General features: G+C 37.3%; 1 protein-coding gene across 3 annotated transcripts in view; it reads left to right on the top strand.

The window, feature by feature from the left end:
* Positions 1-15,206, top strand: part of schip1 (schwannomin interacting protein 1) — a 257,075-nt gene that overhangs the window by 239,957 nt on the left and 1,912 nt on the right. For all 3 annotated transcript variants that reach the window (XM_077566205.1, XM_077566206.1, XM_077566207.1), the window contains 5 exons: positions 5,595-5,713; positions 8,505-8,622; positions 10,363-10,560; positions 13,892-14,015; positions 15,085-15,178. In XM_077566205.1, the coding sequence (XP_077422331.1) occupies positions 5,595-5,713; positions 8,505-8,622; positions 10,363-10,560; positions 13,892-14,015; positions 15,085-15,178 (653 nt within the window). The remainder of the gene's footprint in view (positions 1-5,594; positions 5,714-8,504; positions 8,623-10,362; positions 10,561-13,891; positions 14,016-15,084; positions 15,179-15,206) is intronic.

Genomic DNA, 15,206 nt, shown 5'->3' with positions numbered 1-15,206 from the left:
GGCAGCAAGGTCTCGACTCGGGTTCGGTAAAAAGCCTCCATTGTGCGCTGGTAGAAGAGAGAGAGGGAGAGAGAGAGAGAGGGAGAGCGCTAGAGGGGGGAAGAGAACAAAGTGGACAAAATATGAAAGGAATGATTCATTTCAAGTGAGCTGTGACTTGAAGGCCGTACCACACACACACGCGTGGCTATTTTTACATTTGGGTATTTTTCAACGCATTTTAAAGTCAGGTTGCTTAGCGGTTAGCACAGTGTTAGCATGTCCGCCTCACAGCCGAGAGGTTCTGGGTTCCTCTATGGGGTTTGCGTGTTCGTGTTCTTACTCTGCTCTGCTTGTGTGGGTTTCCTCCCCCATCATTCCGAAGGGTCATTGAACACTAATGATTGATGAATATGATTTTTTTTTTTCGTCTACTCAAAGGGGAAGTCAACCTTAAACATTTCTTGACAATAATATGTTATATGTGACCTCACTAGTCTAAACATGACATTCTGATTAATATTACAGTGGAATATGAGTTATGCAGCAAAATCCAGCTGTTTTTAATCCATCTCAGGGGGCGGCCATTTTGCCACTTGCTGTCAACTGAAGATGACATCACAGTTGCTCAGGCTCAGGCAATGACCAATCACTGCTCACCTGTTTTCTGAAGCTGAGCTGTGATTGGTTGTCACCCGAGACCTGAGCAACTGTGATGTCATTTTCACTCACCAGCAAGCAAAATGGCCGCCTTCTGATACTGATAAAAGCTGCTGAATTTTGCTGCTTAACTCATATTCCACTAACACAATATTAAACAAAATACAATATTTAGACCAGCGAGGCTGCACAGAACATATTATTGTTAAAAAAAAATTTTTTAAAAAGGGTTGACTTGACTTCTCCTTTAACCGACAATCTACAAGAGTATGTCTCGTTGTTTGCGCTTCTGATTGGTTGAAATAGTCTTGCTCTGTTTAAGAATGCACTCATGTCAACAGAGTACCACAGATATAAACAATTGCAATTCATCGAAATTCAATTACAATTTCAATTATTACACTCCGCAATTACAAAATCTGTAATATCATATATATATTTTTTTATTATTTCATTTTTTTTATTGTATAAAGTTATACAGTTGCACCTTTTTTATTTTAAAATAAATCATTTAATCATTTTTTGGTGGTCCAAAAGTAACTTGAATAATTCTGTATCAAATAATTTTATTTGTCTTAAAATTTTTTACATTTGAACATTTTCTTGTTTCGTACCAAAAAAATAAATGATCCTCCTAATCGTGATTTCAACTATTACCAAAATAATCATTAGTAAAAAAAAATTCATAATTGAGCAGCCCTATGGACAAGTATCTCTTAGAGGGTAAACAGTAAACACTATTAGGTTCCACGCAATTGTTTCTGGATTGTAAATCGGGATCTGATGATTAAGTGTAAATATAAGTGCATTTGCAGATTTAATCACTCTGGGTCAAATTCCGATTTGTTGGGCATTTGATGTCGCGTTTCCACTGTTGGAAGGAATGAAAGCTGTCGTATGTCCGCAGGCATTCCGATCTCCGACCCACCACATTCGTAAGCATCAGACAATTACAGGCTATCAGAGGCGCCAATTTGGAAGAAAGAGAAAGTGGGGCCGGGGTGCTCTGTTTTAGCACAGATGATGGAATAAATCCCCTCGTTCCAATGTGGATATTCGAGGAGCTCAAACGAGTGGGCTGTAACCCATCGAAATAAAAGCTTCCACTGCAGCGCTGAAGAGGAGGAATTACCTTCATCAATGAGGATTTGGCTTCACTTTGTCAATTTGTGGAAAACACACATTAGCTTGATTGTGTTCCTCCCCAATCTAATTTGGACCCTTTGGGATGTTCGAGGATGAAGGAGGTCGTTAGGGCTGTCACTATTATCCTCTCTCGCCTCTTGCCCACATTGAAATGTTAATTCAATGGCCCCCGCAATTTTCCATCTCATCATTCTTTGGCAAAAAGGGAGCCACTCCAAGACAATTTGAGCATTTGGGGATTTTACGCCATTGCTGCAAATCTTCTGCCAGTGGGAAAATGGCAGCAAAGGTTACGATGGCAGCTTAACCGCCGTGATGAGGTTGAGGGAGCGCAGGTGTGCTAAAGCCACAGCTGGAAGACAAATCATCGATACGCCGTGTTCATTTGATTACTTTGCAATTCCATGCGCTGTACTTCCAGCGCAGTTTATGTAAAGTTTGACACGCCGCATTAAAGCGAGCCGGCTGATGAGCGCGGAAGCAAAACAAGCAGCGGCGCGTGTCGGCTTCCCAATTGGCACCCGGGCCCCGCAGTGTTGTATTCCGCACCGCCGTAAATACTTTACGACGTCTGTTTTCTTTCACGCCGCCCACCCAGGCGCGCAAACAGGGCAGATGACGTTTAGACAAAGACAAGGAAGTTCTTTTGTGCAGCAGGTGTGAAGCTCAAACATGATCAGACTCGTTTAGTATTATTAACAATTGCTCAGAGCCATAACAACATTATGGGGTGACTTTCAAATTAAAATGGATGCTATTTAAATAGCAATAAAAGTCCTTTTTTGCTGGTTTGGATTGAAAAGGTTTGTTTTTTCAAGGGAATCATGGATGGGCAACTTAAAACACATAAACACACTTAAACGATATTGACGTACTCGTCATAACTGAAACAAAAAAAATCAACAGTGACTGGTGCAATGTGAACTGAAATAAATGCGCAAATTATGATGAATCTGCCAAGCTCTCAAATCAAAAGTACAGGTAGACCGGCCAGGCCGATGATCGGCACCGATATTGGGCATTTTGACGAATATCGGTATCTGCCTTTTTTTAAAATCTGACGACCGATTAAAAGTAAATCTAAAACCATTTAAATTTTCAGTTGACTATAACAGTTTCTGCTGACCTTGGGAAGCTTTTGATTTTGTTCGACTTTAACTCATTCACTCCCAGCCATTTTGACTGAAGCAACCCCCTTTCGCTCCCGGCTGTTTTACTGGATTTCAACAGATTTTGCCAGGCCTACAGAATATCGTGTTCTATTGCTATAAAAACATAGAACCTACCAAAAGACACATTAGTCTCTTCTTTCATCAGAAAAAAAGTATATTTGTATCTTGTTTCCGTTTTGCAGCAGTTAGCATTAGAATATAGCTAAGTTTCATCATTATTCACAAACCTGTTCAAAACACTGGGGAAAAGAGCCTTTTTGCAACATGGCCCTGGTTGGTCTCTTATACTCTGCTTCCACTTGCCGGCCGTTTTACTAATAACTACCATTGCTTTAAACGATCTCTTCAGGTTAGAGGCCGCATCAAAGCCTTCTCTGTATGCTCTAGCATTAAAAAGCAAACGTATTAATATATTTTTGAGACCATGGCACTATTTAAAATAGAACATTTTTATACGTTTTTGGGAGCAAATGAGGTTGTTTCAAATAAATGTGAAAGTTTAAGATTTCAGGTATTTTAAAACTTTATTATGTTCATTGGAACTGGGTAGAGACGGCAGAAACAGAAAAAAATGTTAGAAAAGGGAATGGTAGGAAAGGTGAAGAAACGAAGACAGTGCAAGGCAAAGATTGAAGGAAATGCCTGGCGTGTGTGACGAGCACCTGGTGAGGCTGGAAGGGGGTAGATAAGAAACATGTGGGAATTGGAGGCGGCGGAGATAGGAGAGAAGTGGAGGAATTTCCGCTTAAAATCGGAAGTTATAGTAAAGAGACAGAAGAAGAAGAACCCTCATTGAGTTTATATCATTGTTTATTACCTTATCATACCAAGTATTTCTATTCATTTGGCATTTTGGAGCAAAATAAGTGACATTGCATGTCGTATGTGAAATAAAACCGAAAATGTGGATGTTGGTTAGCAGGTCATTTGTCATTTTGACTCGCCTTTCGCTGATTGAAGCAGCTCCCAGAATGGACGCGATTGTATTCACTAAGTTGGGACGCTCAAAACTTTCCGCTATTTTGGACTGTAGGATACCTTTATCTCCAAACTTGTGTTTGCTAGGTGACCTAACAACAACTGACTTACCACATAAACAATTTCAATCTACACTTGTAGCCCTTACTATCGCTTAAAAAACAATTCTTGTTAACTGGAAAAATAAACAAACTCTGAATATCGACCAATGGTCTAACCTCCTCATAAATCACATTTTAATGGAAAAAATATCTGCCTCAAATAAAAACCAAATATCAAAATTTATAGAAACATGGTCTACGTATATAGAATTTTTTAACCTAATTCTGGTTCCTTAATTCTGTCTGTTAGCGAGAGCCACTACATCGTGATAACTTACATTGATGTTTCTGCATTTGGCAATTTATTATTATATTATATTATTAGTATGGGATTTTTTTTAATGGGCTTTAGGTGAACTGATGAATACACACACGCTCGCACGCACGCACGCACGCACACACACACACACACGCACGCACATACACATACTCACCCACATACAAAAAAAAAATGTATATATATATATATATATATATGTGTGTATATGTATATATATATGTATATATATTTAAAAAAATATATATATATTTATTAAAAAAATTTAATTTATTTGTTTTTAAAAAAAAAAAAAAAAGGAGAGCAATGATGATGTCAAATCGAATGAACAATACTGAGCTCTCCTGTGAAAAAAAAAAAAAAGTTGGGACGCTCATTAACTTGGAGTGTATTTTCACACTTGTGGAAAAAGGTGCATATGTGTCTGCCTATATATAAATACTGTATATCGTCGCTGTCCTGTGAAAAACACTTAAGTCCATGTTTTTTGGGATGTCTGCATTCAGTTTCATCCCATAAACGTAAAACTGTATTTAAAAAAAATAATAATAAATTACATATAGTGTTTTTCACAGAACGGCAATGATATATAAACTGTAGGCTACATATACTGTATGTCTTTATGTATGTGTATTTACTGTAAGTATATATGTATGTATAATAGGGGTGTTAAAATGACTTGAATTGGAAACATTTTGTATTTAAAAGATGTGAGTAGATCAAATTGGAAGAAAATCTAATTGCGCCACTTCAAAATGTATATCAAGATGCATATCAATTTGTCTCTTTTATCGGAGAGATGCACACCCCTAAAGTATATATACATATATATATATATATATATATATAGGGGATTTATGATTGGAAAGAAGCCAACTGGAGCGAAGTCTGCACTTATGTAACACTGCAAATGTTGTATTTTACCAAATGACTCAAACTGGGACTCCAATTATCACAAACTTGGTGCTGTGCATTTTCTGTCAACGACTGTTTGTTCTCTGATGCAACAGCACCACCTACTTGCAAAACGGTGACTTGTCTAATATTTCCGAGGGCCCCCCCTGAATCTAATTTACACGTTTTGCTGGTTCAGCTGAGTCCACACTTTGTATCACATCTTGTTAAGATGACACCCAGCCTCTGAGTGCAAATGAAGAGGCTGATGCTATAAATACACCGGCCTTGTAGAAAAGAGTGGAAAATGGTGTCACCGCCTAAAAATAAAGTTGCCGTGACAACGTGAGGTACTTTAAAAAAAAATTGCTTTCTCTTGTGTTTCAGGCCCAAAAGAATGAGAGGGAGTCTATTAGGCAGAAGTTGGCCCTGGGCAGTTTCTTCGACGATGGACCGGGCATCTACACCAGCTGCAGCAAGAGCGGCAAGCCCAGCCTGTCGTCACGGTAACGTCACTTTCATTCCCTCTCCATCATTCTCACCATTCAGATAAAGACAGCATTGAGATGAAGGCTCGCACACGTATACACAATCGCATGCATACTGTTCCCTCCTGGAGCTCAGGTTATGAATGCTTCAGTGCATTTTAATGTCCGTAGATTCGAATGAAACAGCCTCATCTTTGATGTATAACATCAGAACCCGATCTCGTAATATTGTGAATTACAATCACACTATCATTAGAATTTAATGTTCGTAATGTTGTTGTGGTCGTTGAATGGATATCATGTGAGGAAAAAGAAAGTGGCAATAGACCGTAAGCAGTTACTAGTGATGAAAATCTGCCCTTGTTTTTATATTCTATAATTCTCATCAGACTATGTTCACATGGCACAATATTTTGCACCATTCTAAATGTTCCTCGATCATATTCTGCTCTACAGCAGTGATTCTTAACGTGTAGCACACGGGCTCCCTCTGGTGGTTAACAAAAGAATTACAGTTTTGTTGTATTTAACTTTTGAGTTTACTAAAGCATTTAATCAATAAAAACTGTTAAAATATATATATTTAGATGCAATTTTTCTTTCAGGTTTATTTTAATTGAATCATTATTTATTTGGTTATTTTCATGTGTGCTATATTTGGAAAATTGTACTGTATACTATGCATGTATCAACAACGAGTGTGAATACAAAATAATAAAATATGCATTTTTTTTATTAATAGCTCTTAAGATTATTTCTTACAGTATTTTGCCACTTTCATGTATCTGCTCAACAATTGAAAATTCACTTTAACTCAAAATCTTTACAGTAATTCTGTCTTGTTTATGAATTATGAATGGAAAGATTTGATATCAGTTTTGATAAAAGCAGAGTGACCACGACTCATCAAGAACCAAGCATTTATGATTGTCATATCAAATATTCTCCATGAATCATTCAGATTTCCTGTTTTGGCCTGCCAGAAAGTTTGAACTCATGAAGCTTCTGTATTTAAGCAGCAGAGAGAGTTTGTGCAATCTGAGTCAACGCCCTTTAAAGTTCTATTTTAATCAGCGCTGATTGGATGCCCTGCTGTGTGATCAATCAGCTGTGCTTGTAATTACTGCATTGAATAAGCAGATTATTGATCTGCATTCAGAGCTGGATCCACAGTTCTTCGTGATGCTTTAAAAAAAAAAAAAACTAAAAAAAACAATCGGTGTCATCCGTATTGGACCAGAACTGTTTCCTGCATTGTTCTGCATTGGAGACAAGCAGGGAGATGATTAAAAACACGAGGCCTCATAGACTCAGTCCTCACCCTGCATTAGGATCCCGTGGAGGCTGCTTGGGAGTCTTGTTTTTAACTACAAGAGCGCAAAGCGGTGCTCCTTGGACACTTCATTAGGTACAGCTTGGTTGGCTTCACCCAGTTTGTAATGCCACCAGCATTATGTCGCAACTACAGTCTAGGAAAGCATCAATACTACACAAAAACGCAACAATTGCGGCGATGCTAAGCTAATGTCCATCCATACTTCCCATTACCTTTGATGGACGCTTGTTTTTAGTCTGCTCTAGTCTACTCTAAGTTTGTTCATGTACAGTATAGTATGTACGATTGTACTTACAAACATGACCAGTCTGAGTGGACTTGATATAATTTTTTGTCACGACGTGACAAAAAGATAAAACATTTCAATATAATACATCCTACGCACCAAAGATGCTGATTATAAAAACGTATTAATGTGTGCAGTTCACTACATATGTGTTTTGCCAGTCAAAGTAGGCTGTAACAAGTTTTGATCTGGCCAACCAGTTAGAGGATAGAAAAAATCAGCTGTGAGGACTAATTTGAAATCTTGATTGGTTAATGAGAACAAACCTATTGCAGGATAATTGGGCGTAAAAAAAAATCCAACATCCACATGTACTGGAAGCTATGGAAGCCTATTGCCACCTGTATTTTTTTTAGTTACAGTATATTTATATATATTTTTTATTTTTATTTTTTTTTATTATTATTATTATTTTAATGTCAGAAATTTATTTCCGCCTGTAAAAAAAAAGAAGTGTATTTTTGTCAGAAGCCCATTTAAGTCTGTAAAAAAAAGTTTTTTTGTGGATTTTTGTTGTGGTCAGAAACCCATTTCCGCCTGTAAAAAAAAAAGGGGGGGGGGGGGCATTGTTATGACAGGTGCTGCTTTGTACCTGTAAAAAATACATATATTTTTTGGGGTGGATTTTTTTTTTTTAGGTCAACCTGTTTTTTTGTGTGGATTTTTTTTGTACTGTACTTGTAGTTGTTGTTTTTTTTGTGTTTGTTTGTTTTATTGTTTGTTTGTTTTTTTACCGGAAGCTACAGAAGCCCATTTCTGGCAGTAGAAAATTTGCTTTTTGGTGGATTTTTTTGTTTTGTTTTTTGTTTTCTTTCGTCAGAAGCATATTTCCACAAGTGATTATTTCACCTTTTGTGACACAAATGACACTTTTTCCCCCACTGATGGAAAATAAAATAAAAAATAAGAATACACAAAATAAAAACACACACACAAGTAAAAAACACAAATATTAAGAATTCAGGTGAGAAAACCTTTTCTGCCCACTCAATGCCTAATGATCTCCAGTTAAGGAGCTGAATCAAGCATTCTGCATTCATAACAATAATAATGCGGCATTTTGATTGACACGGTCATAACATGTTTCCTGCATCACGCTGAGAGCTGTTTGTAATATTTATCATCAAATGTATTATTGACAAGCATGCTTCTCACCCCCCCCCCCCTTGCTTCCCTCCCTCCCGCAGGCTGCAGAGCGGCATGAACCTGCAGATCTGCTTCGTCAACGACAGCGGCAGCGACAAGGACAGCGATGCGGACGACAGCAAGACGGAGACCAGTCTGGACACGCCCCTGTCCCCCATGGTAGGCCTCACCTGACACCAGACATGAGCGGGATGCGCAGCTCTCTTGGGTTTAGCGGCCATATGGACGTGTGCGCCCACGTTTTCTGGCCCGTTAACCAATTCCTGGTCTGCAAATGAGGAATGAATTGGAATACGCTCAGCGGGGTCACGGATGGCTGGACACATTAACTTCCTGTCAGCCTGAAACACAGTTAACACAAAGAGAAGGAAATGTTCATCCGTACTCTTCTGCTGATTATGTAAAGTCAGTAATGTTAACAGAATATTAAGGATGAACGATTTTGAAAAATAATGTAATTGCAATTTTTTTACTCAATATTTTTTCAAGGTCTTCTTTCCATGTATTTTTTAACCTTGAAAAAATATTCACATATTAAGAGGAGGTGGAAAAATCACAATTACATTATCTTCTGTAAACGGTTAAACCGTTCTGTGTGTGGTGTGCTTTTGATAATCAATATAGCACCTATTTGGCAAGATGAGGCAACTTTATGTAAAAAGCACATTTCATACATAAGAAAACTCAAAGGGTTACACACAAGCAAAAACACAACATCCAAAAGCATAGCAAACACCACAACTGAAGACATTCGCAAATAAAAACTATGAAATAAAATGTAGCTTTCTGAAAAGACCATACAGAGAAATTAATTTGAAAAATGCCAAAAAGACCGCGAATCAAAGGAATGAAAAAAAAACATAGCTTTTAACCTGGCTTTATAAACACTTGTACTGACTGGGGCTGACTTCCGTTTATTGCATTTGCATGCAGCATAACACCTAAATGCTGCTTCACCATGTTTGCTTTGAAACCTGGGCTCCTCTAATAGGTCCAAGATTGATGTTTTGGAAAATACTATCTAAAACTTTTATAACCAAAAAAAATGACATTGGGTAGGACATATTTGGTTTTATTTACTTCCTTGTTTGTCTGTCAGGGCGCTTCTTTGATTGATTGGTTACATTCCCTTCACATCACGGTTGACGGAGTAAAATGATTTGAAAATAGTCTTCTTCCCCACACACATGAAGGTTTTTGGTTGTAAATATTTGAAATATTTAACTCATTTGCTCCCAAAAGTGTATTAAACCCTTCTATTTAAAATATTGCCGTGGTCCCAAAAACATATTTATATGTTTTTTAATGTGGTTTTTTTTTTTTTTTTTTTTTTTTTTTTTTTTATGCTAGAGCACACAGAAGGCTTTGATGCAGCCTCTGACCTGAAGAGGTCGCTTGGTAGCAATGGTAGTTATTACAAAAAACGGCCAGCAGGTGGCAGCAGAGTATAAGAGATTAACCAGGGTCATGTTGCAACAAGTTCTTTTCCCCAGTGTTTTCAACAGGTTTGTGAATAATAATGAAACTTAGCTATATTCTAATGCTAATTGCTGAAAGAAGAGACTCTAATCTTTCTCATGTTTTATAGCAATAGAACACAATGTTCTGTGGGCCTTGCAAAATCAGTCAAAATCCAGTAAAACAACCGGGAGGGAAGGGGGTTGCTTCAGTGAAAATGGCTGGGAGTGAATTAATTAATATTTAAGCTTGATCGTCGGGTGTTTGTTTGACATCCTAGGTTGGGAAGGCATAAAATTAAAAATATATATATGTTTTTATATGCAGATGGTTCATCTCATCAGAGCAGGCTCATAAATTACGCTAGATAGGACAACTCTACAAAAACTGACCTTGTCCTTTTCTCTCTCTTTTTTTTTTTTTTTTTTCTGCCCGGCGCAGTCCAAGCAGAGTTCGTCCTACTCGGACCGGGACACCACAGAGGAGGACTCCGAGTCCCTGGATGACATGGACTTCCTGAGTCGACAGAAGAAGCTCCAGGCGGAGGCCAAGCTGGCGCTGGCCATGGCCAAGCCCATGGCCAAGATGCAGGTGGAGGTGGAGAAACAGAACCGTAAAAAGTCGCCCGTGGTCGATCTGGTGAGTGGCACGCTCATCCAGTTTGAATATATCGTCAATAGAATGCAGCGCTTGGTTTTGATTGAGACATATAACAAGCGCAGCTATACCTAATATTGTGGCCCATAGGTGTACACATTGAACAGGCCTTATCTGTGTTTTAACCATGTCACAGGAAGTCCGCGTTTAAAGGATGTAAGGCCCTGCTCATCATTATTTCATCCTTTTTTTTCTGGCTGGCTGCCTCCCGCAGTAGCACACACACGTACACACAGCGATAGCGTCACACGTCGTATTTCCACGCGGACTCGCGGGCTTTACTTATTCAGGGAAGTGGAGGGAGGCTCCATCCATAATTCATCCAGCGGAAAGCAGCGGCTAGTGTGTTGAGGAAGCCAACAGCGCTCAGCAGCCACACAGCATCAATGTCACATCACATTCCACACTCAACACACAAAGAGAATCTCAAAGTGCGTCAAGGCCACGCAATGCCGGCAATATACAAGCCTGTCAACCTGTAATGGACAGAAAAAGTCTACACACCCCCTGTTGAAATGCCAGGTTTGTGTGAGAAATTTCCACCAGTAAAGTGATCTATAACCTGTCAATTCAACTGATTAAAATAAAAAAATAAAAAAGACAGGATGTTAAAATACCTGAAAAAATGTCAGTTTGTTCAAAGAAAAAAAAAAGAAACATGTTTATTGACTTGATCAGCAATTGTCCTCCCCATACACATATATACTTTTACACTCATATTCTTACAATTTTATTTTTGACTTCTTTCTCATTTAATATTACAAATTTATTCTAAAAAAATCCTACTTTTATTTTTGCAAATCTGACTTTTTGTTAAAAGTTATCCTTTCTTTTAAATACAACTCTAGTGTAAAGTTAGAACATTTTCTTTTACCATTGCAGTAGTACTCAATTGTTCTAAAATGTAACTTTTTCACATTTTCAACTCTGAAAAATTACTTTTTTTTTGTTCAATGTTTGTCACACAAAATTACAATAGTTTCCAAGAAAAATTTATAATTATTTTTCAGCTATTATTTTTAATCATCATATAATATAAATCTTCTAAAATGTTTTTTGCCTCATAGTATTCCTATATTTTTGCTATAAAATTGGAATTTTATCCTTTTAATATCCCAACTTTTTTTGTGTGTTCTATTTTACTACATGAATTAATATCACTATGTTCCACTTTATTTTTTGCAAATTCCAACTTTTCACTTTAATTTTTTATTTTCTTATTGTAATAAACAACGTTATTCACATAGAATTATCATGTCATTTATTAATTTGTATGAAATTAGAACCTTTTCTTTTCTTATTGCAACATTATTCTTGAAAATTAATTTTTTCTATGACATCGTTCTCCTAAAATCACAACTTTATTCCCCATGTATTTTTAAAAGCCTTATGTTTTGGCGTTTTTAATTCTTGTTTTAATTCATTCTCATAATTTATCTCTTTGTTCCTGCATTTTTCTCCCTTTGTGGCCATAATTTGTTTATTTGTGAGGTGAACCAAACCCAACTTTATTTTTCTAACATTTTTTTTTTTAAACAATAACTGTGACTGTAACAAATTGCTGTATGTAATAATAATAATAATAATAATAAATAAATAAACTAAAATATTTTTTTCCTAATTGAAATCCACATATTTAAAACAAACTCCTGCAGCACCTCCACTGTGTCTTAAACTGTCTCAGTCTTCATTTTAGTCACAATGACATCACATCAATTTGCCCGCCTAGCCAGAAAGTAACTAACTCACAATTAAATGTCACAAATGCAATGCAGCGCTCACACAACTTGATCTATATTAGTTCCTTCACCTAATCAGATGCAGCGAGACAGAGAATGAATGTCCCACAAGTTCCTCAATCGGCATTGACTCATTGTCACTGGTTGGTTCACTGACATTTAAGCTGCCATACCGCGATATGATCCCTCTTACGACAGAAACTTGTCAACAGACTCGGTCTAACCTGGAATCTAACTTATCACCGCATCGACCACTCGTGTTTTTATTGTATGATCTGCAAAGCGAAACCGAAAATGTGAAAGTGAAAGGTTGCCGGGAAACTAGCGAGAGTTCATGCAAATATTAACAGTGTGTTTATTTAGCTGCTCTGACTGGTGATGGAAGCGATAAATCGAAATAATGCAGCTCTTGTTGCTTTTATTATTGTCAACAACTGAAAACATGCAACAACTGCTCACAAGTCATTTTCTCATTAAATGAAACGGAAAAGATATCAATCATATTTGGACACAATAAGGATATTAAAACAGCTGAAACATTAGTTGGAAGGGCTCTGCTGCCCTCTAGTGCACACTTGGAACACGACAGTGTCACTGAGTTCATTTGCTCTTCATTTAGCTTCCTCAGATAGAAGCATGTCTTGTATGTAAAAAATAATTCATGTTGTAAATTATCACAATGATTGTCCGAAAGCAAAAATAAAAAACAAAAAAACAAAACAAATCTGATTAGAAATAAACATTCCTTCCAATATTTACAGCAATTCTTATATCAATTTATATTACCTTTGATATTGGCAAATATGGAATGTTGACAGTTATTAATGCAGCCTTAATTAGGGCAGTGATTCGAAAACTCGGGGCCACAAAATAATTTAAATTTTGCACCTGTGGGTTGTGACTGTGAGGCAGCGTGTTTTGACAATTTCATAAATACAAATTAGCTAATGCTGTTGCCAAGGAGATGCTCAGTTACAATTCAGCTTCCTACCACTAGGTGGCAATAAGGCAGCAGTGTCATACAGGCCATCTTAGTTTTTAGGGCAAGTTTGTTGTTTTTTATTAGTCTTTAATTTTCAAAAAAAAAAAAAGTTTTCTTAGTTTCTGCATTACTTTTATTTATTTTATTTTATTTATATTTGGCGTATTTTTTTAGTGCAAGTTTTTTTTTTTTATGTCGGTAACTATTAAGTTGTCAAGTAAACTACAATTCTCAAACAACTGTTTGACCTTCCTGCTATACAACAATATCGAAATAAATACATTTAAAATGAACCCCAAAGGCCCATGTATGAAATTAACTGATAAAGATCAAAATGAAGGACATTTGCGCGATAATTATAGTTAGTTTTAGTTAGTTTTCCAAACATAAGTTAGTATTTTCAACTAACTTCTTTTATTTTCGTCAACAAAATTGCTTTTCCAATTTTAGCTATTTTGTAAGTTTTTTTATACTATTTTAACTGAAGTGGTTGCCAGCCAATCGCAGGTCACATATTGTCAAACAACCGATTGTGTCATATTTCGAAGGCTCGTCCTTTGTATTCAATCCGTTGTCTGTTTTAATCCGGCAGCTGCCACACATGCCTCACATCAGTGAATGTCTCATGAAAAGAAACCTGAAGCCCGCCGACCTGAGGGACATGACGCTGGGACAGCTCCAGGTTATCGTCAACGATCTCCACTCCCAGATCGAGAGTGAGTGCACGCACACACTCTCGTACCGTAAAACACACGACTGTATCTCGAACCTCTACTTTCATTTGGAGAAACCCTCGGTGGATGTGAAAGTCAAATGTGTCACTCAGTTTAAGCTGTTGTTAATGTTTGACTCTCAAACTTACTGTCACTGAAGCGTACATGTCGATGACCTTTCAACTCGGCAGTGAATAATCTTGCACAGAACAGAAATAAACACAAAAAAAAGTCCCCACATTCCAAAACTGTGAGCTTCTTTTGAATTAAAAAAGCACATTCTTTTGTTGGGGTTCCTCAGGGAACATATGGTTTGGCACCACAACGCCGCATGTAGTTGACGTCCTCACTGACAATGACATTTTTGGCGTTGTTTTGTTGTCTTTGTTGTTGTTTTAGATGAGAATAACATCCAATCAATTATTCCACCAAATAGTAATTTGAAACGGTCGTGAGTATTTTGAAATCAGAGCAAAGCTACGTGGCAGGGTTTTTTTTAATTTAGTTTTCATAGCAGATTTGTTCATTTTTTAATTAAAATGTATATTTGTTTTAGTAATTATATATATATATATATATATATATATATATATATATATATATATATATATATTGAGCCATGCCACCTCATTCGTTTGACCTTCCTTCTTCTGTATACTTCAATAAATACATTTGAAATGAACCCCAAAATTTATTAAGTGAATTTTCGCTATGTTTAAAGTTAGCTATCATCATCATGTACTTGCAGAAGTGGCAAATCCAGGTACAGAAAATAAAAACCCTGCCACAGTTTGGCTTTAGCCTCAGGTGCTAGTTAGCTAGCTCACTAGCTAGCTACCATGGTGCTCATTTACCTGCTAGGGAGCTAGCTAGCTAGCTAGCATCAATGGCTAAAGCCAAACTGTGGCAGGGGTTTTACTTTCTGGACCTGGATTTGCCACCTCTGACTTGTTCTTGACCTCTCACCCAAAGTCAGCTCGGATAGGCTTTAGCTAACCTGCCACCCGAAGCGTCCTTCGCTCGCTATATGGATGTATAATGTGTCTGTTGTTGACTCCTTGTCATCTTGTAGGTCTGAACGAGGAGTTAGTCCAGCTGCTGGTGGTCCGAGACGAGCTCCACATGGAACAAGATGCCATGCTGGTCGACATCGAGGACTTCACCAGGTGAGTGGGCCTTATTTTTAACACCCTC

The sequence above is a fragment of the Vanacampus margaritifer genome, chromosome 5 (assembly GCF_051991255.1).
Source record: "Vanacampus margaritifer isolate UIUO_Vmar chromosome 5, RoL_Vmar_1.0, whole genome shotgun sequence".
Taxonomy (NCBI): Eukaryota; Metazoa; Chordata; class Actinopteri; order Syngnathiformes; family Syngnathidae; genus Vanacampus; species Vanacampus margaritifer.
The sequence above is the reverse complement of the archived record's forward strand: the minus strand, read 5'-3'. Positions and strand labels throughout refer to the sequence as shown.